The sequence below is a fragment of the Xiphophorus maculatus genome, chromosome 13 (assembly GCF_002775205.1).
Source record: "Xiphophorus maculatus strain JP 163 A chromosome 13, X_maculatus-5.0-male, whole genome shotgun sequence".
Classification (NCBI taxonomy): Eukaryota; Metazoa; Chordata; class Actinopteri; order Cyprinodontiformes; family Poeciliidae; genus Xiphophorus; species Xiphophorus maculatus.
Window position 1 is genome coordinate 21745657 of NC_036455.1, and position 24262 is coordinate 21769918.

At 38.4% G+C, this 24262-nt stretch overlaps 1 protein-coding gene across 2 annotated transcripts in view; it reads left to right on the top strand.

Moving 5' to 3' along the window:
- Positions 1 to 20589, top strand: part of calcr (calcitonin receptor) — a 65826-nt gene extending 45237 nt beyond the window's left edge. For both annotated transcript variants that reach the window (XM_023345343.1, XM_023345342.1), the window contains 11 exons: positions 1405 to 1570; positions 1663 to 1773; positions 1844 to 1956; positions 2990 to 3081; positions 4717 to 4843; positions 9130 to 9283; positions 10219 to 10279; positions 10457 to 10523; positions 10618 to 10836; positions 11925 to 11966; positions 18328 to 20589. In XM_023345343.1, coding sequence (XP_023201111.1) covers positions 1405 to 1570; positions 1663 to 1773; positions 1844 to 1956; positions 2990 to 3081; positions 4717 to 4843; positions 9130 to 9283; positions 10219 to 10279; positions 10457 to 10523; positions 10618 to 10836; positions 11925 to 11966; positions 18328 to 18549 — 1374 coding nt within the window. In that variant the 3' untranslated portion in view covers positions 18550 to 20589. The remainder of the gene's footprint in view (positions 1 to 1404; positions 1571 to 1662; positions 1774 to 1843; positions 1957 to 2989; positions 3082 to 4716; positions 4844 to 9129; positions 9284 to 10218; positions 10280 to 10456; positions 10524 to 10617; positions 10837 to 11924; positions 11967 to 18327) is intronic.
- The last annotated feature ends 3673 nt before the right edge of the window (positions 20590 to 24262 follow it).

Sequence of the window (24262 nt, forward strand, 5' to 3'; positions counted from 1 at the left end):
ATCTGTGTCTCGAAGGGAATCAGTGGAATTGTGTGAGCCTGCTACTTTACTTGTTCTGACTTGCATAAACTATAAAGTATCTCCCAATTTGTCATGCATGGCCACCACTGAGCTCTCGATAACTAATGTGTTCATAGAATCATCCATTTCCACTCGTTCCATTTATTATTGATGCAAAAAGGTCTTGCAATGCATCCAAGCAGTCTTATGTCACATTTTTAGAAAGGAGCATCATTTGATGAAGCCTAGACTTCTTAGTTAGGGGGGACAGATTTAAAAGGGGAAGATTCATTTCAAAATCGCATTTCACCAACAGTTTTCCTGTGACCAAGCATATGGGTGAAAAGAAAAAACAAAAACCCTCTGCTGATTTTTGCCTTTTCTTTTCTCACCATTGAATGTCTTGTTAGCGTGCTAAATGAGAATCCGAAGTTAGGAAGTGGAGCAGCTTTTGTTGCCAAAGAAACGCCTCTTGAAAGAAGCATCAAAGTGACACAGATCTGAGTGCACCCCTCAATAAGACCTTTCAGGGCAAAACCAGAGTGAACTGAGGATTTGAGGCATGTAGATCTGTTTAAATTAGACAGCTTTCTAACTAGGCATTTTCACTCACAATTCTATGATAATTATATTCAAATGAATTCATACAGAGTCACATAAATTTTGTTCTGCCACAGAAGGAAGATTTTCTAAATAATTATTTCGATCAGGACACTCAGCTTAACCTGTAGCAGATTTGGATTGGATTGGTGGTGTGAAGCTTGACAAGTCTAAATATTGTTATATTTAGTTGTTTTTTTTACATCGCTCAAACTGCATTTGTTCAGTTTAGAACAATGCGGCTCAAGTGTGACTTGTTCAGGCCTATCAGATTAGATTTAGAGCTATAGATTACCACACCTTCAAGATTTCCTAACAAACAAACAAACTGGAGAATAGTCCTTTCATTTAGAGGCAAACTCATGTTATCATTAACTCCTTTCAGATTTTCTTAGTGTTTGTAAAATGCAACAAAAACATTCAAATCTCTGTTGACTGGACTCCCAGTTAAATAACAAAAATAACATTAATTTGGCGAGCAACCATCAGAACTTTATGTATTTTTTTTATTTCTCTATTTGGAGAAGCAGTGCTGCCCCCATAAAAAAGGCATCCCTGGCAGTGAGCCATATTACCTTTTTTAAAAGCTGCCACTGGTTGCAAGTTACGTATCAAAACCCTTGGTATGCCTGCACAATTGTAACTACCTACTATTTCTTTTACTATAGTATCATTTTGGGAAATAATTTGCACAATGTGAAATTGTATTCTTTTAAATTTACATACTTTGTTGTTTAATTTGGTTGACATATCATCTAGCTTTCCTTGTGATATGTTAATGATGTAAACTTTACTCAAATTTAGGCAACTGCACAGTTCTCCCGAAACACTGAGGTGGATCTCATCAGTGAAGCCACAGAGAGTCCAGAGGTCCAACAAAAGAATCGGGAAATTGTGCGGAGAAAAATCCTTGACAACCAGTACAAATGTTTTGAGAAAATTAACAGAGATCCACCTTACAACAAATCAGGTAGGGGAACAGCCACTGAAATGCAGTTGAGTCCTTTTTTTTTTTTTGGTTCTTCTGTGAATCTGAGAGTTATTGTTCGGTCGTTGCAACAGGTTTGTACTGCAGTCGGAACTGGGACGGCTGGCTGTGCTGGGAAGATACTCCAGCTGGAACTTACACATTCCAAAACTGCCCCAACTATTTTGATGACTTCGACCCCACAGGTACGGCGCGAGACAGGAGTCTGTTTTTAAAGATCTGCCGATTTGATCATATTGATTTATTTGCTTTCAGAGAAGGCAACAAAGTATTGTGGGGAGGACGGGCAATGGTTTCGCCACCCGGATACCAACAGGACATGGTCAAACTACACACTCTGCAATGAAAACACTAAGGCAAAACTAAAGGTGATTTATGAGATCTCACTATTTTAAATCTACTGCATGGAGGCAGCAGTGGGAATTCATTTTTTTTGTGCTCTGAGGCCTCTGGTAATTTTGAGTGTGGGTAGGTGGGAAGAAATAACATTTTTATGGCATACATAGTTGCTAAGATGCATTGCTGAGTTAAACTGACATTACAATATTACAGCAATGTTTATTGGAGAACAAAGATTAAAATACAAATTGGTTAAATGCTCCTGATTACCTGTTTGTGTTCAGCTGTCTCCTTATCTCATAGACAGGACAGGTTAGTTGCGGCAGGTTTTGTTTATCCAGTCAAGCAAACTTTATATTTATTGGAACAAAGCTATCAAATTTTTCACAGCTTTCTGTCCCTTGGGTTGTAAAGACAGAAGCTCCCGGCTAGAAGCCCAGTCTTTCTTTTTCTTTTTTTAAATGTTTTTTTTTTATCAGGAGCAGCACCTGGCTGCAGTGTCAGACTGTAAACAGCACATCTCTTATAAAACTGGACAGAGATGTCACGTACTGTACATTTCCAGCTGTGTTGTCCATAACAATACGTTTAGTGTTTTTTTTTCCAAACATTTGGAGACTAAGTTCAAACCGGCACAGGATTCTTATACATTTTGAATAAAAGATATAAAATCAGCCTTTAATGATTGAGGAAAAAAGTTCATTTCACTAATTGTTGGCCAGAAAACAGGTTTGAAAATGGTTACAGAATAAGTAGGACAACATAAGTTACAGATGATTGTACACAGGAGGCAAGTCGGTGCAGCTGAAACAAATTAAGGTGAGCCAGATAATCAGGACATCAGGAGACATGGAAAAACAGGCAGTAAAGAATCGGTTTAACTTATTTAGGCTTTTTAATCATTTTGAGGGAGTAAACTGGCAATTCTGTAAAATTTATCAAAAGCAAATGTTTCAGTGCAGCTTTCCAATGAAGGATGCAGCATTATAAAGTGATTATTACTTCATTTTTATCTCCAGCCTTTGTCTTATCTAACATAATGCCTGTGTTTTGTCCTTACAGTCGGCTTACATCCTGTTTTACATGGCTATTGTGGGCCATGCTTTATCCATAGCCTCCCTGCTTATCTCTCTGGCCATCTTCTTCTACTTCAGGTAATTGATTCAATTCAATATTGTGTTCCCATCCTGCATATATGAATCAATTAGGTTTAATTACCCATAGTTCTGCCCCCTAAAGGTCAATCATTTTCATCATCAAAAGTGGATCCGACAGACACACAAGGGCTACACAGGTGGTGTTGTTACTTCGTCAGCAAGAGGAATATTCTGGTTTCTGTAGTCAGCATAATCGTCTCCGAGCTTCTGACCAAAGCAGCAGAGTAATGGGAATTTAAATGCTCACCGCAGAGCCATACGCAGAATGTTTTGCAGTGTTGCTCGTTTTTGATTATGATTAAGATAACTGTTTCAGTAGCATCTTTTTTGTTTTTTATTCAGTGAAACATTTTGTATTATGTAAATGCTTTAGATTTGTATAGGGTGTTAGCACTGCTGCTGCTGCTTAAAATTAAAATGGGATCATCAGCCTGGAATTGGTTGATTTCCTCATGCAGTACATTTAATTAATGTTCGTGTATAAATCTGCTGCTGTAAAGGAGTCAGGATGTCTGCTGAATGCATTGGTGGATTGCCTCTTATTTGAAACATATGCACCTGAGTGCATTCCTCATTACAAATGTTCACAGAGATGAACTGCCTTTTTTTTTTCCCCCAAAGGGGAAACGTCCCGCAATTAATTTAGATTCTGCCTAAACCCATATTCGTTATAGTTCAGAATAACAAACCAGGTTTCTGGAAGAGATACAAAAAGTTACAGAAAGTAGGTGCAGGGCCATTTTTGTATGCAATTAATTTTAGTAGGGAATTATCTGAATTAATGTAAATGTAGAATATACAAACTGGAGAAAAGTAGAGCAAAAGAAAATCTTAAGTTTTTTACTATAAAATGATTACTTTTTTTTGTAATGATGAGGTGTCTCACATAAGATGATTAGCTCCAACAGTTCATGTGCAGCATAAATCAGTACACCTAATTTATGGTAGGTGCTTAATTCCAAAAGTCAAAAAGTCACCAACAAATATCAAAATCCTTAAAGACAACTTTTCTTTTAACACAAGACTGTACGTATTTTTGCCAAAGCCCTTCAAATCCAGAAGTCTTCATCTCTTATTATAAGATCCAGATGTTTAGTCTTCAATGTGGTATCTGATGGTGTGTCACTACGCTGCTCACTTATTTACAACTCTTAAGTCATGGCTGCCAGATTTCTCAGATTAAAGTAATCAGGCTGACTGTAGAGACAACAGCTTAGTTGGGAATGTGATCCAAACACTTCAGGACAGGTGACAGTCTGGAGAGAAGCGTAAAAAATAAATAAATAAAAAGTAGCTTCACTTCAGTTACTTCTATTCACAGCTGAAAACTTACATGACACAGTTCAATAAGTTTTTCAATTAAAGCAATAAATGTGTTTTTTAATTAAGTAAAACCTGTCATCCTGTTTGATATTGATGTGTGTGTGTGTGTGTGTGTGCGTGTGTGTGCGTGCGTGCGTGTGCGTGTGTGCGTGTGTGTGTGTGTGTGTGTGTGTGTGTGTGTGTGTGTGTGTGTGTGTGTGTGTGTGTGTGTGTGTGTGTGTGTGTGTGTGTGTGTGTGTTTTTTTCATCACAATAGCAACTTCAGGTAGGTCTGCATATTGATGTCCAACATTTTATTGCATCTCACAGGAGTTTGAGCTGTCAAAGAATCACCCTCCACAAGAACCTGTTCTGCTCCTATGTGCTGAACTCGGCCCTCACCATCATCTACCTTGTCACTGTGGTCAACAATCCCAAAGTGGTGGCCAGCAACCCGGTGAGTCGCTTTAAATCAGAATATACTTGTTGTGCTATCAAACATTCCCATATCCTGTCATATTCAATAAATTAAAATGAGATTCATTTCTCAAATCAAAAGTATCTTTTGAGAATAAGTTTATTTTTATTAAGCCCACATATCTGTATTTTGTTTTATTTTTTAATACCTAACAGAAATAAAGGCTTGACACATATATGTGTGTGTGTGTGTGTGTAGTTTGTCTTTATAATGCTGTTTACTTAGTAAATTGTCTCTGAATTAGAATAACTTTTAAATAATATTTGTTGAATATGACTGAAAATGGACAACCAATACATAATTACAGCCACAATTGCCTCCCTTAATGAGCCAAAAATTTTACACTTGGTCAGACAGAAAATACACTTGTGTGTAATGCTGCATTTTAATTAAAACATAATTTAATAAGACATCAGATATTTGTCAAGCTAATTAAAATGAGTGTTAATAATGTTTTCCTTGAAGAGATGTACAGATTTATTTCCAAAAATGTACTTATTTAATAAACCAGGTGACTGGCTGTTCTTCTGAGTGCTATCGTTGGTAGCCATAATGCTAGGTGTCTGTCATTTTAACATTATGCATTATTGGAACACAGACGTTTATAGAGTTTACTTGCTTAGCATCATCTTGTGTGTCTGATTTGCAGCAAGAGGGACTGCTGCACATTACAGAATAGATGGAATTATAAGTATATGGAAATATTAAAGCAACATCTCAACACATGGACCAGATAGGACTTTGACCACATAAAAAAAAGCTTGCATGACATGGGGATTGTTGTAAAACAACGAACAAGCAATGATACTTTACTCGTAATGAGCTAAGACCAGGAAAGTTTATTGTCAAGACTTGACAGCAGAGAAACATAAGCTACCTAGACCAAGAGTAAAACTTAGGTAAACGTAGAAAACATTTAGCTCACCCTTGATAAAAAAAAAAAAAAAATCTATTCTTTCACATGTTCTGGGCCAACATTGACCATAAGTTTAGTTATAAAGTGGCTCAGAGACAAGAAAGTCAATGTTTTGTAGGAGTCATCGCAAAGGCCAGATCTCAATCCCATGAACAAATTGTGGTCAGAGCAAGACAGTCTACAAACTGACCAATTCTGACCTAAAACAGGAAAAGTTCAGTCAAATTTCATCTAAGTTGGTGTGGAAAAAATGTGTGCTTTTATACAGTGAATGAAAACATCTGGTTTGAAAAAAATCAGTTTGAAAGATGAATAAATTTAAATCTACATAGGTTTATTTTTATACATGTACTATTTTATATATATTATTTATATAATGCTTTTACGAATGACGTCCGTTCAGCTACTACATACCTTACCGAAAGAGGACAGCATTTGAAATGAAATCGCTTACACTTTCCTGAAGTAAAACATTATTATACCAGGCGAAATGAAATATAAACCTATGACGCATAACAGTATTGATATATTTATTGTGCCACGCTAGCAAGTTAAATGTAGTCTCTCCTCAGTTACACACCAATGAGCGTTAGGTTTCTACATTCCATTCTTTTCTACTCTTGGAGTTTTGCAGCTTCACTGAAAGCTGATGTGAAGTGTGTGGAACTCCGAGGTCTGCTTAGGCAGAGGTAATAAATCTGTCATGTAGGAATGTCTCGCTATCAGGGTTGAACATAAATTTGTCTATTCGTCCTTGGAAATCAAAACAACGGAAGCCCCAGTAGCCAAATGCCCACTGCGCCTGCCTCTCAAAAGGTTTGGCAGAATTTTCTCCAAATATGAAAAAAGAATTATATCATCTTCGCTTTTGTTTTGACCCAAATAAAACTGCATACAATCAATATTCTCCAGGTTAATGAAACCTGATGAGATGTGTCCTAGAACCCTCGGTTAAGACTTTAAAAAGGAGAAAAACGTGCCTCAACAATGTGGATGTGAACATTTAGCTAAAGTGGTTCAAAAAAGTAGTTCAGACGATCAAAGCGCTTCTCAAAGAGATGGGAATGCAGAATTTGGCTCACGTTCCTCCCCAATCCCATCTAAAGCATCTCTCTCCTGAAACGAAACAACAATTAGAAACACTGGAGACTGCAGAGGCTGCAGCTGGAACTGAGTAGTTTTCTGAATATGCTGCTGCTCGACTTCTGCAAATCTCCGCAACACATAAGCTTCATAAATGGATCCAAGAAGCAGAAAACACTGACAAACTTCGTCGTCAATGTTTCCTCACATTGATAATGATAGGTGCTGCATGTGGTGGCTCCCCTTTTTAAATCCCTCGCTGTCGAAATTTGTGAAAAAGAGGTTTTCGTTGAATCTGTTACTCTCCCATGTAGCATGGTCAAGTTTTGCCGCTGCATGTCAAAAACGAAATTAGTCACTGCGGCTCTGCTTCTGAAAAACACGCAGAAAGAGAAATCAGGAGTAGCAACGGCTTGGAGTCAAATGCGCCTGTTGGGAAACATTTTGAAATTAATCGCTGCCCCTGTGAGATGAATGAGCCTGCTTTTGGAGGTTGTGATTTAGGAACAGTAGATTCTAGGAAAGATTTGCTCTTACAAAGAAAACATGCGTTTTCTATTTTCTGTGGTGTGGTGCTACAAAGTCTGGTTTGGCCTGCAAGCATTGTAGAGGATCTCAGCCTCAAAGCTTCTGTCGAACCCGGGAGGAGATTGAACACAAAGGAGAGCTAGATAATTTATTGCCGGGTCTTTTACAACCAAAACCTTTCAGACCTTGGTATACAGTGCTCCTATAAAAAGTTTGGAGTTTTAACACTATGATGCAGATATGATGATGAGTCAAGCCCTTGTCTGTTTTGGGGAAACATTTTAAAAGCAAAGAATGGAATTTACTTATTCAGTTTTTTTATTGAATGAAGTACAGTACAATAAGCTATTGTATTACGCTAAACTAGCTTGACAACTTGACAAATTAAACACTTATATGGTGGGTGCCTAGGACAGAGCTTTGTGGCACCTCTGAGTTTAATGATGTACTTTGAAACCACATCAGTTTTAGGAAGATACTTACATCAGCTATGAAAATTCTGTCAAACGTGTCAATGAAATGAAAACGCCAATTCATTTGAAACTACTTAAAAGTACTCGCTTGCTGAGACCTCAAATCACCGACTAGCGTTAGCTAAAATATGATTGCGTTTATTTATTTTTCAAGGGCTCTTTGCTTTGTTATAGAAGACTTTCCATGATGGAAAGTTTTGTAAGATGGTAGATTTTCTGCAGCTTTTTGCCCAAAAAAACAGCCAAGTTACATTTCCTGGTGACTCAAATGTGCCTTTCGGCGTGAGTGACAGTGAGCATGGTTGTTTATTTTGTGTGTCGGCCATGACATGGGCTGGCAAGCTGTCCTGCATGCACGCCGCCTCTCGGCTGAGATCAGCTCCAGTCCCCACACAACCCTGAGCAGGATTAAGTGATTTCAGAAAATGAGTGAGTGAGGAAGATTTTCAGCACATTCAGTCATTTTGCTCTTTTTTACAGTCGATAGAAGAACTACGACTTGTAGCACATCCACAAGTGTGTCGATAATTATAACATTAGCAGGCTGTGGTTTGATGAGATTGACATGATAATAATATATCATTAAAGTCATCACTTCTTAATGTAATGACTTAATCAAGGAACAGAAACCATAATGAGATGTGCTGTCATTTTTGTTGCATTGCAGCGGTGGTTTCATAAGTAGTATATAACCACGTAGTTCTCTATAAGCTACTTTTTTCAATTATTTTTGTATCGTTCAACAAACACAATCACAGATGCCTCTGACTTTAGAGCAAAATTCACCATTTTCAACTCAGCTCACCTCCAAAGGGGGTAAATGAATAAATGTCTTTTCAGCCCAGGAAGCATAATGCCTCCTAATGATTGTCTGCCAAAAGCAATGAAACATCCCATTAGATCATTTCTTTTTTCTTTTTTTTTTGATGTCATGCTGAGATGATGTTAGGAGTGCTCAAACTGAATCCTTTTTATACAGATGCTGCAAAATACATATATACAAATCTGCAAAAATATTAATTTCTCCGAGACTTCACACTTTGTCAAAGTAAATGAAATGTGTTTTAGGTTCAAAATACGAAAATCTGCAGAAATAAAAAAAAGGAAAATTTTCCTCCTTCTTCACAATTAAACTTTACTTTGTGCTCGTCTTCCTGGGAAAATCTCAATAAAATATCATGTGAAAATGCAAAGTAGGTGGGAGTATTTGTGAAAGCAAAAGTACAACAAATAATCAATTATTGTATTTTATCCCCTCCCTGCAGGTTAGCTGCAAGGTTCTGCACTTCTTCCACATGTACATGTTGGGCTGCAACTATTTCTGGATGCTCTGTGAGGGGATTTACCTGCACACACTCATCGTGGTAGCTGTGTTTGCAGAGGAGCAGCACCTGCACTGGTACTACCTACTGGGCTGGGGTGAGTTGGCGTGTGTGTGTTTGTGTGTGTGTGCGTACAAAGTGCATTGTTGTGTCATCAATGCTGACAGAAAACTGTCATAAGGCTGTTTCATAAAAACGTACAGGATTTAGAATTATAACTGCAGTTTCTGGTTTTTGACACAGAATGTCAGATTGTGGACAGGCTAACAGCTTTATAAGCCCTCTGGTGGGTTAATTTGACTTAAGTTGTTTTTTCCCCCCTTTTTTGAACCAGTGTGTCCAACAATTGTCACCATTTTAAATATTCAAGTCCTTTAGGCCACGTTTTCTGAGAAGTGTGCATAATGCCTTATTAAAGTGTCCATAACCTTTGACCCTTCTCATATTTTGTCTTGTCGCAACTACAAACTGCAGTGTATTTTACTTTGTAGACTTGACATAAATGAGTCCAATACCAATAACCACCAACTATTTGTTTCTACTTCACAATGATGAGCTACATTTACAGACTTACAATAGGACACATTAAAGTTTGTGGTTTCAGTGCAACAAAAGGTGAACAAATTAAAGGGATTTGCAAACTGCATGATTTTGTGCATGTGGCTAAAGAAAAGTCTTTTTTTCAGCTCCATCTGCAGTTGATCTGTTGCAGAATGCGGTTGGTGTGTGAAAATAAACGACACGAGGATTTTTGTGTTTGTGTCCAGAAAAGAAGTTTTAAAAAAAAACTGAGCCTAGTCTCCTCTGGAAGAATTTCAAATTAGACTGAAATGTCACTGAAAATACTCCATGTGGCTTTTCATTTGTTACCAATGAAACAAAATTAGGATTGGAAGATGTAACTAAGCAAATGTTTCAGAGATATTTTATAAAGCAACACCATATATTCTAAAGAAGCTTAGCTTAGCACAGCTAAGGGATGCATGATGATGAATGAACGCTGCCTCATATGGTTGTCTTTTCCCCTTCCAGGCTTTCCTCTGGTGCCTGTGTCCATCCACGCCGTAGCGAGGAAAAAGTATTTTGATGACAAGTGAGTAATGTTCCATAAAACTTGTGCAAATAAACAGAGAGGTTTACACATGTGTAGCGTCGGGCGCGACGGAGTGAGAGCGTGCCGGCCTGTACACATATGTGTTTTCATAATGTGTGTGTTCGTGTGTATCTTGGGCAGCGAGCAGTTCTGACTGAGATGTTTTTCTCGCTGTAGCTGTTGGATGAGCGTTGAGACCCATCTGCTCTACGCAGTACACGGACCCATAGTGGCAGCCCTTCTTGTAAGTCTGCTGCTTCCACTTAAACCTTCGTCGTTATTCACAGCTTTTGACGCAGAGTGACATTTGTTTGAACACAAAATCGTCGTTGTCTTAGGTTAACCTCTTCTTCCTGCTGAATATCATAAGAGTGCTGGTGACGAAGTTGCGAGACACTCACCGAGCAGAGTCCAACATGTACATGAAGGCGGTGAGAGCCACCCTGATCCTGGTGCCCCTGCTCGGAATACAGTTTGTCATATTTCCTTGGCGGCCGGAGAACCGTCTGGCCGGTGAGGTCTACGAGTATGTCATGCACATACTCATGCATTATCAGGTAGGTGCCGAGATACGGCATTAATCTAACTCAAAGTGCCAGATAAAGTAGTCTTATCAACCCAGAGTTAAAGGAGCAGACTATTACAAATTATGATAGAGCTGCTGTAATGCATTGTGAGTGGACGCCATTTCAGGCAGGTCATACAAATATTATGGTAGCAATCAGGGGAATATATGTATTTAAAGCAGTGCAGTTTGCTTGTCACATTAAAATAACACTTTTTTAAAAAATGGAACCCAAACCTCAGTATGCATTCAGAGTAAAACTCTCCCCTCTTGTTGTTGACATTTTCAATAGAAAAGGTTTTGGCTCACTTTTCAGATAGTACTTGTGTTGCTCCTGTTGGGGTCAGACACACGTGTGTCAAACAGGTTTGAGGTTTTTACCGGATTTATATAAATTCCTGGGGGTTTTTGTTCATTATGTGTTTTTAGCTTCTCTAAGCACATTTCTCAACATTTTTGAATCTCCCTATATGGATGAATTGAATTGAATATATATTTCTGGATATAAATTGGATCTAATGTGTCATCAGATAATCTTTATGGTGAAACAGTGCTGTGTAAATAAACCAAATTTAATAATTGTTGTTACTATGACCTAGTAGCTCAGACTTTGATAGCTTACTATAAGACTGTCTCTGAAGGGGGTCTTTACTAAACTGGTTCCAGTGCGGTTATAGTTTAACTGAGAACTGTGCATAGTTACCATAAATGAGAGATCTGCATAGAATTAGTAGCCTGTTGTCAAGCTAGTTCTCTGGTTGTTTTAAACCCAAATGAGTTGTTTGATTTAACCAGTTAGCAACTAGCTTAGCCTTCCGACTCTGGTCAAGTGCTGGCAGAAGCCATTAGGCTTTTCACTGTGGAAATTTCAAATAAACTTGAAAATGTCAGTTTTTACACATATCCTCTTCGGGAACGAAAAATTAATTTAGCAGTAGAGAGTGACATTGCTGTCCAGCAGCTAGTATTTCATGACTCGATCCTTAGTGGGTCCTTTTAGTCCTGAACATGCTAACCAAATCTTATTGATCATAGATAGATGGATGGATGGAAATTGATGATTTTTTTTTTTTTTTTAAGGGTTTGCTGGTGGCAACAATATTCTGCTTCTTCAATGGGGAGGTAAGGAACACTCCCAATTTTACACAAACTGTATTAAAAAGACTTGTATGTAAATACCGGTGCTTTTCCCATGGTTTTCATGTAAAAATAGAGATGGATGTCAGGGAAAGTTCAGGAGGAGAACCCTTTCTAGCGATAGAAAGGCAGATTTGGATACAAAAGGAAAGTCTCCATGCACAGGAAGGAAAAACAAAAATACACTAGCTATATTTACAATTGCGGGGAGATGAAACAGTGTATAAATACCAAGAGAAACAGGGGACAATTGTCAAGGAAAAAAGTTTTAATGAACAACAAAAAAGAAACACAGTTATTACTGTTGATAAACTAATATACCCTCTTGTATTATCCTTATTATAATGTTGTCACGTTGTTTTAATGTTATTTTGAGAGTGAGAGAACATGGGCTAGTATTCTGACAATCTTTTGGTTTAGCATCCAGCAGCTGTCTATATATACTATATTCACCTATACTTATGAGAATGATCTATGAAAATACTTTATTTAGTTCAAGAAATTTAGACAAAAATCTCTGTGATTAAATCTTAGCATAGTCATGCAAGAATTAATTTATAATTAAATTCAGCAGGCTTAGCAGGCATCCTAACTTTACTTAAAAAACACACACGCACACACTCCCATTACCATAGTAAAAATAATGGACAATGCCCCTTCAGTTTTCACACTAACAATTTCCAAACATCCAATTATCTTTCACATGAACAAGAGTCATGTGTCACAGTAGGGCACTGAAACAGTGAGCGAGGGGCAACATCAGAGTCAGAGTATTCCTTATTGCTGGAGAAAACTCACCCCTCTTTGGGTGAGTTGTCCATGGCTCTTTAACAAAGATCTTCAAGCTGTAAAAAAAATAATGTCTGTAGTTCTAAAAATTCAACTTTTTAAAGTCTAGGTGTATCTACTCTATATGGTTAGAAGATAAATTAGTTATCAGTTAACCTCATTTTAGACTGTTCCTTTATAATTCTTGTAATCCGGTTCCATGTTTGACATGACTGTCCTGAATGGGGCAATTGCCCTTTTGTAAAGGTCAGCATCCACCTGTTCTCCTGAGACCTGCTCAGCCACAAAGCTGCTCACTGCTTGAGGCATTATTTTGGGACATCTGGCATCATCAGCTAAGACATGTTTGGATTTTATTTTTAGATTGTATCTCTTCTACATACGGTATATCTGACATGCTGTCAAGAGCAGATATATCCACGTGAAACATGGACACTAAATACAAGGTCAAAGTTTTGTTTGTACTAGATTTTAAATTCATTTTGGTGCTTGTCCCTTAGAAACGCAATCTGAAGGCGGTTAATGCGGAAAGGTCACATCAAGTGACGAGTCAGACTAGGCATATAATGACTGTTTGGGATGCCGAGCTTAACTGGAAATTAACTTTCCTTTCACATCCCCATGTCAGCCTTTCTAAATCTGTCGGCAGCTGAGAGACAAACAGCTTTAGCTGGATTCAAACACTTCCCCCAACCAGTGATTTAGATCTCTTATGAACATTTGCTTACGAGGTTAATGAGCTTGTGGAGACTTCTTGGCTCTCCAGCTTGAATGAGTGAAAGACGCTTTTGAGCTCCATGTCTTCAAGAAGCTCGAATTGAAGGTTTTTATCACCTTGTTCTGGCGCATTGCAGCTTAAACTGCGTACAAAGAGCAGACAGTTAAACTCAACCATCTGTGTAAGATTTTGGCGGAGCAAAACGGTGTAATTTGAAAACTTGCTTCTCAGTAAGATGTTGATGTACAAGCAGCTCGCTAAAGAATTTGCACCTTGGAAAAAATGTTTTCATCTTTTCATGGAATAGTCAGTAACTTCAATGATTATTATTTTTTTTCACAAAACAGAGCAGTATTTAATTGTGATGTAGGAGAAAAAAGATGGATGTTTCATTTTCCTATCTGTTTCATGCAGAAGCACTTTTGAAATAAATAATTATTATTACAGGTACTAAACATACTTTACATTAAATACACATTTCTGTATTAAAAAGCTTTTTTTTACTGGTCTGATGTAATGTTCTATTATTAAGCATGTTTCCATTAGCTGCATGTGAAAAACCATCATAATTAACAGAGTCTGTGTGTAATTAATGTAATCCAAGATGTTTCATTTAATGAATTAAGATACTAAAATAAACAAACTTTTAAACTCTAATTGATCAAATATAAATATTGGCATATTGTTAGCATATAGTCATGCTCAACAAATGTTATGATTTCTGTTAGTTAAACAAAAAGTTCCTCTTTTGTTCTGTTTCACAACGATGCTGTGAATTTTGTGGTTGTAAGATGACAAAATATGAAAAAGTTCATGGGGAAGGAACAGCTCAGCAAAGTAATGTAAGCTGAGGTCGGCCGTTTCTGTGTATATTTTGTGGAATAAAAACCTAGTCCTGTTGACAGTCCGTCCCTCAGTTAGACGATGACATATTGTTTTATGAACTCAAGCACCAGGCTTGAGTTCATAAAAAGAAAGGCCAAAACAGTCAAACACACAACAAGCAGATGTTGGCACAAATGACAAAAATCATCCTACTGTGGAGTTAGGGTTTCTGCCTTTATTTTGTAAAACAGGTCAGCTATTAACTCCTACACGAGCAGCCAGGAGAATCATCCGAAACTATGTAAACGATTCTCTGAATGAAAACAATGTGTGGTGCATGTGTTTAAAGGGCAAGCGCACAACCTGTCACAGGGGAACGAGTGAGGTTTGTTTTCCTTCACCCACATAATGACCAATTCATGCTCCCTTAATCAGGAGAAGGGTTTTAGGGGCTGGGCTCAATTCACTTTTTTTGATTTCAAGGCCAAACCGCACAGACTTGCCTTGTTCCATCAATGGCTCCATTGTGACGCGAAGGCAGCAAGACAAACAGCTTCCAAGTTGTGTTTGTGTCATCAACCAAGATGTCCTACATGGAAACTTTAAGCCTCAGCTGCTCTTTTGTCTCATTACGACAAAAGCAGCTTCATTAATATCATTACATCGCTATGCGATAATGTACTACCCACAGGACTCACACCAGTATTAGTGTGCTGCTCTGAACAAACTGGTTTACACTGAGCTTTTGGTGTGATCGCACTCCAGTATGGAGTCTAATTAGTGTGAACATGTCCTCACAAAACATGACATGAGCATGAATGACATATCTGCACAGATGTCTTTCATTAAGCAAGTCTTTATAAAGAGACTTATCTTTTCCACTGTAACAGTGCAGCCCTGCGGGCTTTGCGAGTGAGAACTGATAAGTGCTCCTCCAAGTTGATGTGTGATACTTTTGAAGCAAAATAACATTGTTCTGGTAGAAAAAATATACCAAGAACTGTAAAAAAAAAAAAAAAAAAAAAACTATATTACAGTAGCAGAAAACATCATTACTCATAAAAGGAGCCATATTTCTTTCACTCCATACCACTACAATTATAATACTGGTACAGAACAAATATTAAATGAATGCATGTTTATTTTTTCTAAACTTTTGATTGGCTGTCTTAAAGGTTGAAAAAAGTCAGTAATTCATAGGATAATTATGTAAACCCAGGAAAAAAAACCCCAACATTTTCACTAAATGATTTTGTGAAGTGGTTTCAAAGATAAGACCTGCCTTTCATTTGCCTTAATTAAAAGAAATCATGAGGCAATCATCTACATCACATTAACATGACAATGTGCATTTACTGAACTATCATCATTCTGCCTTTGCTGCCTCTGACTTCACATCTTCTCACCAACTCGTCTCTGCAGTCATCTCTACTTCCAACTCAGAGGTGTAATGTTCGTCTCACTTTCTCACCGCTGCCCCAACAAACTGCCTCTCATTACTGCAGCACAGATCCTGTCAGCAAGTAGCAAACAGCAGTCTAAAAGAAGACTTCAACAAAAGCGTGAAAGAAAGAATGAATATTCACAGCAAATTGTTACATAAACTTGAAATAACTAAAAGTATCACTTGGATTGCTAAACTTTAAATATAAGAATTTACCTTCTCCAGATGCTTTTTTAAAATTTTGCTACCACTTGTTGAACGCAGCCAGATTTTCTCTGCAGAGACATCTGCTGTTTAAAAGGAGAAGAACTACAGTAAGCACAGTGGACCTGAAACAGCGGGTCAACTCTGTTCATGTCGAAGGCAGAATGCCGAGGCTATTACATAAGTGTTTATAAAATGAATCGCTGATTCCTTTTATCTAGAATTTCAATTTAAAAGCAAAGTTTCCGCCATGCCTGTCTAGAGGCTAAAATCTGTGTTACTGCAAATGCTTTAAAGTAAGGATCACTGGACTGTGAGTCATGGATGTAGCCTGAAAATTTCTTTAATTTTAAGGCTAATGGTCACTTCATCCTCTCTGCCTCTGTCACTTTGCAAAAATCTGTTTAGGTCAAGCGACCCAGTTTTGTCATCTCTTTTAAATCCTCCGGGGTCTGCGTGGCGCTCTCTAAGGCTCAGATTTGTTTCAGCCCAAAGTGAATCCTGACCTCACACAAACCGTGTACAGGCTGACCCAATTTCCTGTTCTCTGCAGCAGGGAAGGATTGGGCAGCAAACACCACTAAGTGGAAATAAGGAATGTTGGTAAAATATTTTTCTTTTTTCTCAATTTTGGCAATATGCTTTATGACTCAGAAATGTCATTCTAAACTTTCCTTTCTGACACAGTGAGATATTGTTATTGCAGTTTTGCAGAGACCCTTTGACCTTGATGTAAGACACCATTTCTCTCTCTCTCTCGCTCACCATTGCACCTTCTGCATCCTCTGCTGATGTTCATATTTAATTTGTGAGGAAAGGCAACTTAAACCTGATGCAAAACAGTAGACATTGTTAACACCTGAAGTGAGCGATGGCTGAGTGGGCTTGCCATTAGTGCTGTTTGCTTTGTGAATGAGATGCTGAGACAGAGCAAATGGTAGGTGAAAAAAGTTGAGTCCGTAATATTTTTTAATGCGTCAGAAGCTGCTCAGTGCACTGATTAGGTTGAAATAACTTGTCGCCTCCTTAAGTATTTTAACGACTGCAGCAATTTTCCAACAAACATAGTGAATCCACAAGAATCCTTCCCTGCCTTTGTCAGTCCATCTACGTAGCAAAGCCTCTGACTCTTGTCAGTCACCATCCCTGCTGAATTTTGTATTTGCAAGATAATTATGTTTCTTTATATAACAGCATGACTGACGGAAGACAAAAGAGAGCGGTTTTCAGGGATTACTTCCAGTAAGTCATCAGGGTAGTAATGGATTTTGAGATGCTACAAAATAGATTTGATTCATTTGCTTATTAAAGTGTTTTCTGTGTCAGATGCTCACAGTAAGACTCCGTTAATGAACTAATTTCTCAAGTTCCTCTCTGACACCGAAATGGCTGCAAAACATGTCGATGTGGAAAGATCTGCACTCTGTTATTTTATCCGACTAAAAAATGTTAGGCAAAAATCTGGAAGCTCTTTTGCTCATACCTTCTAGATTGTATTTGTTATAGGAACAAATTTGTTATGCCACTAATGGTAAAAATGCCTGGATTAAAGGTTGCACTCCTACTGTTATAAGCTGATTTGTCCCCAAGCAAAACCTAGTCACAAGTCCTTTCAACAGGACAGACACCCTAAAGATCCATCCGCAGCTACAAAGAAATAGTTTACAGCTTAGCATAGTTATTAATCAAAATGGCCCAGTCAAAACCCTGTTATAAATCCAAACGAGAATCTACGTAAAGTCTTAAAAATGACTGTTACCAGAACCTATGCATCCAATCTGGTGAACATTAACTGTTATGTGAATTCTTATGACAATTTTCAGTGTGTAGATGTGCAGAAAGAGTAGAAACATTCAATAGAATTACAGATCAAAATGCAGCTAAAGATGTTTATCCTTTTAAGCTTTGACGCAGGGTAGTTGAACACAAATGCACACTGTGCTTTTTTAGATTCTTACTAGCCAGAAAAATATCCGGAAAACATTTATTCGTTCCCTTCCCCTTCAGAATCACACAATCTGCTAGTCTCATCAAACCCCAACAAAATACATTGAAGTCTGTGGTTGTAACGTGACAAAAGTGTAAAAACGTGGTCCGAATATGTTTGCAAGGCTCTGCATCAGTTACGATCAGTGTCAGTTTGATTAATATTCTCACATAATGTTGGTTATGTGGTGTCTGCCCTCTAACCCCACACTGAAACCACATGATGTAAATCTAAATGTCTGGTGGAGTCATTAGTAGAGCAGACGGGAGGAATGAAATGAAAGATGTTGAATTTGGGGCAAATGTTTTCCTTTTTTTTTATTCTAATAAGACCTGTGCATTTTTAACATTTTTTGTGTGTCTGTTTCTGTATACTTTAGGTGCAGGCAGCTCTGAAGAGACAGTGGATGCAGTACAAAACCCAGTGGGGTCAGCGACGGAAGGACCACTGCTCAATGCGCTCTACGTCCTACACGGCCACCTCCATCACCGAGGTGCCGGCCTTCATGTACCACCACGAGTGCAACGCCGAGCATCTGAACGGCTGCCACACAAAGGACTCGGAGCTGGTGGCGCTGAAATCAGGAGACACGTACGCTTAGACTACGCTTTAATCGGAGCGTAACGGCAGACACACACCAAGTCAGAAAAAGAAAACGATTCTGTTCTAGCTGCCTCATCTCAGCGAATAAATCTCAGAGGCTAATTTGTCCGGCACGGGGTGAATATACGGGTCTGAGACAGAGCGCTCACCAGGAGAGAAGATTAGCTACGAGACTGAAGCATTTTATTTACACTTTATTCTTACGTTGCTGCTGCAGCTCCTTTTTTTTTTTTTTTGAGAACATTGATGTCGAGAACTTGCGGCACGAGAGGAGAGCTGTTCATGATGTCTGCTGACTTTCTAAAGCTGCTATTCTGTGTGTGGGTCGGCTCACAGAGACAGAGAGGAAATCAAATTACTGCAACTGTGGTGCTTTCTGTTCTTGATGACAGTACTAAATGTGACACTTAAGTGGGTAGCAGTTCTAACTCTTTATGACTTTGACAAACAACATTGGAGTGGTGAAAACCATCACTATGATTATTATTATTACTATCAAGCTGAGGACCACATCATTCCTATACCAAAGGGTACTGTTTGTTCACCACAGCTATGAAGACAGAAGCAGAGGTTAAACACCCCTCACACACATTAAGTTAATATGACATGGAAGAGGTAACATTTCTAGACCCTATTTTATGCTTACAGTTCTGGAATTATTATGTACATATATGTATGTTAAATTTGTTTCCTTTGACAAAAGCTGTTTCACTGTTTTAAAATGACTTTATGCTTCAGTTTCTGTTTGCGTTTTACTTGTTAATTCCTAACTCTGTGCTACCTGTGTGTCCTGTGATGCTGCATTCCTGACGGCTTTGTTGTTTCGAAGTTGCTGTATCTGTGCCGACGCCGAATATCACAGGGCTGAGAGGTAAAATGCATATTGTAGACAGAAAAATAAAATACAAAAAAAGAGAACGATATAAAGGGTTTATCAGTCACAGGAGCTCCTTTTGCTGAGCTAAGGGGAGTGCGGCATCAGCTTTGCCCGGAGTCCTGATAAAAGTTTTATCGTCACTCCTTCTCGAACCTCTCTGCGGTTCGTCCTCGGCCATCGTAGCAGTGCATTTCTCTGGCCTCTGTGCGTACATGTAGGGATTCATTTCATAACCTTCTGTGTGACTGACCAGGGGTGACAAAAAAGATTCAATATGGGTGCAAATCTTAGTGTTACACCGAAGAGAACCAACTTTTACACGAGGGCACAAACACAATTTATTAACTTATTCTTTCCTTGTTTTCTCTACTCTCTTAATTTAAACGGTTTTGGTTAATTGTTCTAATCATTGTGAACATTAATGTTTTAATTTTAGGCTTTTGATGATTCATTTGAGCCATTTTTGTGTCAGGATAAAATGATTCAGCAGCAATGGCTTCTAAAAATAGGACTTGTGTGCACAAGTTTGGATTTATTGGCGATTTGCTCTCACCCACAGAGGGCCAGAATTACATCAGAAGGCTCAAACGAATGCACACACCCCCAAAAATATTTGCTTAAATGTCCCTCTGCAAGTTACCCATGGCTATTCTTAATCACAGTGAACAAAGTGGTTCTGTTGCATCATTAAAAACCCAAAATTAAATCATTACATATGCATACCTCTGACTGGAAATGTATCAACAAAAACCTTTGTCAAAATTATATCGTTCTCATGAAGTTACTTATAATCCTTAAAGTAGCGCTTAAAGATCAAAGCTACAGACACATTTAAACACAGCCAGAAAAAAATATTTATGTTTATCAGTAATACAGTCAACAGCCAACATTTTCAGCTGCTTTTGTAATCATAAATTCTTCTGGCTCTCAAATAGAAACTTGCTGCTTTATATTAGCATCACCTGCTTGAGCGCTTCAGGTAAAAATCAATTATTTTCTAGAAATAGCCGATAAGGCTGCTGCTCCTCTTTATATTTGTTTTTAAAAATACACACTGTAAGGCAGGTTTGTGTTTTCAAAAAAATGTCTGTATCCAATGTGTAGAATTGCTCCCAAAGTTAGCCTACAGCTGAATTTGAAAAGTAAAAAGTTTTCAAGATTTTCATACTTTGAAGTTGGATCTTTACTCTTCACTGCCCCTGTCTTTACTTTGGGCTCCTATCATTCGTCTGCCAGTCCAGAGCTGGAATCTTAACCCTCTCATTCTGACGGTGCCTCACACTTTGACTGCTGGACCCAAACTCGGCAAATATGCTTCTAAGTACCTCTTCAGCCATTGTATTACTGAATTTGGTGCATGTTTTGCCTGTTTCCGTCTTACACCTCACATTAAGTGCTGGACCGCCTCGGCAGGAAAGGTAAGTAGGCCTTTCCTGCATCTTGGGTCTTAATGATATGGTTGACGCCGGTTTCTATAGCTATTCTGCTATGTGCCTGTTGTTGGATCTGGCATGAGCAGCACCTCAAACTATTCCTCAATCCAGCCTTATATGACTATTGGTAGTAATGATCAATACCAGCCAATCAGTCTGCATGTGATACATGCTTAACCTTTCAAGATGGTTCCTCTTTGTCCTTCTCTTGCACCTTCAATTCCTGTCTCCAGAGACATTCACTTAGCAGTCCTCAAAGAGGGTGGTCACCTTCCTGATGTCCTCCAAGACCTTTGCTGAGTTATTCAGCATGATGGTTTTGATGCTCAAAGGGTGAAGGGTTAGGTTTAGGTATTCTCTTATTGTTCAGTCTCAGGGTGGTTGACTTACAATGAAATCCCCATAAGGAACTTATGGCCTGCTCAGTTGTCTTTTCAACTATCTGTTTCTTATTAGTTTCACTGCCTAGCGGCATCTCCATGGTCTCCACCTTTAAAGGCAGGTCATACACCTCTTTCAGCAGCTATTCACTTTGACACCTTGACAAACTCTTCTTTAGACTGCCTCTAGGTGTTTGAAAAACACAAATCACGGCAGCAATGTGACCCCTCATTAATAGAAATAAACTCATTAAACCTTAGAAGACTCTCAGCAGCATCAATGTAGAGTGCTACGTACAAGACTTCTCCCATTCTAAAGGACAGAGCAAAGTGCGCCACTTGTCTGAAAACTACTCCTTAATATTTAATATAACATCTTATACCAGAAGTATTTGGTCATTGGCCTTCCCTTCACAACAAAGTGCTGTTCTCAATTTGGTTCTCTTCAAGCATCACTGCTATGTACTAAACTCCCATCTCTCTCTTGAGAACCATTCATTGTATGTCAATGGCAAGAATTGACAAGCATGGACTCACTGCAATTGCAACATAACACTGTCAGACCACAAAGCTGCCAAAGGATTTTTTTTTTCTTGCTTCATGAAAAAAGTTGACCTATGACCTATGACCTGATCATAGGTCAACTTCTTTGGATGGGTCTACGTGTGCTATAGGAAATGATGAAGAGAGTGATTTACATGGTCACTAAAAGTTGACAAGATTTTTAAATTTAAAACAATCTTCAAAAATCCCAGAGGGCTATTACGCAAGACCACAATAAATGAGTCAAAGAAAGCCAGGCTTCTTTGGAAATCATTAAAAAAAAAATGTTAGTAATGGATGTCTATGAGTTTCTTTTTTTTTATCAGCCCTTTGCCAATAGGAAAAGAAGAGTGACAATCATTGATAGAATGGTTTTACAAAAAATGTCACATCCTAAAAATGTACATGTTCTATTTTATTATTAAACTCATCCTCCTCTTCACTGTATGGTTATGGTCTTTTATCTAGTTCATCCATGTTCAGCTCCAGTCACTAGCACCACCACCTTTGACTGTGTTGATGTTGTTCTGAAAAGGTTCGTGTTAGTTTTATGCCAAATGTAAAATGGAATTTAATTGGCCACGGGATATTTTGCAGAAGTCAGTTCGCTGAAACAGGACCCTCAAACTCGGTCTCCTCCTTCCAAGCCTCCATCAACAATTCCCAGTAGATGACGCATTACCACATCTAACTCAATTCTTTATCTAGATGTCTTTCTTCATGACACATTTAAACTTACTTTGTTTTGGTGTGGCCCTTTCTAGTGAAAGTAATTTCTTGACTCTGCACTTTAGTTCCGTGTGTGATTTAAGAATCTGGGCAACAACATGTTTACAAAGGACCCAGTTTGGTTTGGATAGGTTTCCCTTAATGAAAATTATTTGAAACTTGTTTATTTCATCTACTTAGGTAACCTTAAATATTTGATGATCTGAAAGTGTGATAAGCTCATTCACCATAATTATGATTCTAATTAAAAACAAAAATGCTGAAATTGGTATTGGCAGGTCAAAATATTCCATTAGTTCTGTATTGGTGCATTTCTTCCTTTAACCCGTGTTAATACATGGAAAGTCAGTTAAAAATAAAACATGTAGCACTTCATTAATCCCTCATTAAAAGGTTTGTTAACTTTCTTTTGATCTCATTGTTAAATAAAGCACAAACTTTGTTCCAGCGCCCCTGCAACATGCTCTGTTTGCTTAGCTGCCTGTTTCCAGCCAACGCCATTCTTGTCAATATTTCAAGGCTGACAGATTTTGTATAATGAGTGAGCGGGGAAAACAAAGACAGCCCTACACCATGTGGTGTCCTGCTTTATAATCCCACGAGCTTGGCAGTGATTTACAGCCCCGGTTTTTATTCAGAAGGTTCTGCAGGAATCACACCAGCATCAAAATGTGTGCAACAGGACAAAATCGACTGATGCAGATCGTCCTGGAGATGAGATGGAGGCATGCTCACTATTTGATGGGGGAAATAAAGCCAGTATTTTACAAAGGAAAAGTTCCTTGGAATATTTTTCAGCTTTTATGCAACCACCTGCTCCATAGTTGATCATTTCAGGCTCTGCCGAATCCGGGACGGCGATGAGAAGAAGACGTGCTGTCCTCATTGCGATGAATACAGTCCCCGCATCAGCTCAACACCCGTTTCATCAAGAAGACTGAATGCCTGTATGTGCTCAGTGCAAATGTCTAAACTTACATGGAAAGTATAGCGAATATGATTAGAAACAGAAATATTATGCATTGACGGCGATGCACTGAAACACGTTGGTATGGATATTTCTTCGCTGAGATCAGTGAAAAAAAAAAAAAGCAGCTGGAAGAGGAAGCTCTAAATCACGTCGAGAAGTTTCCATCTTGGGCTGAGAAGCTGACGATGTGGCATTTCAGAAGGCCTGCTGACAGCACCAATGTCACAGCACACTGGACCAAACCCAAGTCGCTCCTCGCCTTGAGAGCTCAGAAATTGCCTGCGCAGGTGACAGTGTGTGCGGCTTTAAGCCAGCAGAGTGAAGGAGGACAGCGTTTCATGTCGAAATATTTGAATGTTTTCAGCGTTGTGGTCAAACGCGAATAATTGCAAGGCATCGCTGCTTGTTCCTTTAGATGATCAAATTCACCTAAAAGTCTACAAACAACGATCAAATACTGGTGTGTTAAAACAAAAATGTAAAACTGAAGTTCTAAACTGGGAGTATCATATAGGATGGTGGAACTATATGGATACGCTGGTCGTGCCCTTTCACAGCACAATAAAGGAGTTTTTTCTATAATTTTTTTATTTTTTCTCACCTCTGCTGTGAAAATGAACCAAGCTCACGGTCACGGTCCATGAACAGTCATGCCGGGAGCCCCCAGAAACCAAAGGTCACTTAAATGTAACCACTTTTTTTTTTTTTTACGTTTGTTTGAAAAAGAAAAATACACAACGAGAAAACAATTGTGTCAGTAAAAGCTTACTGGTAACAGG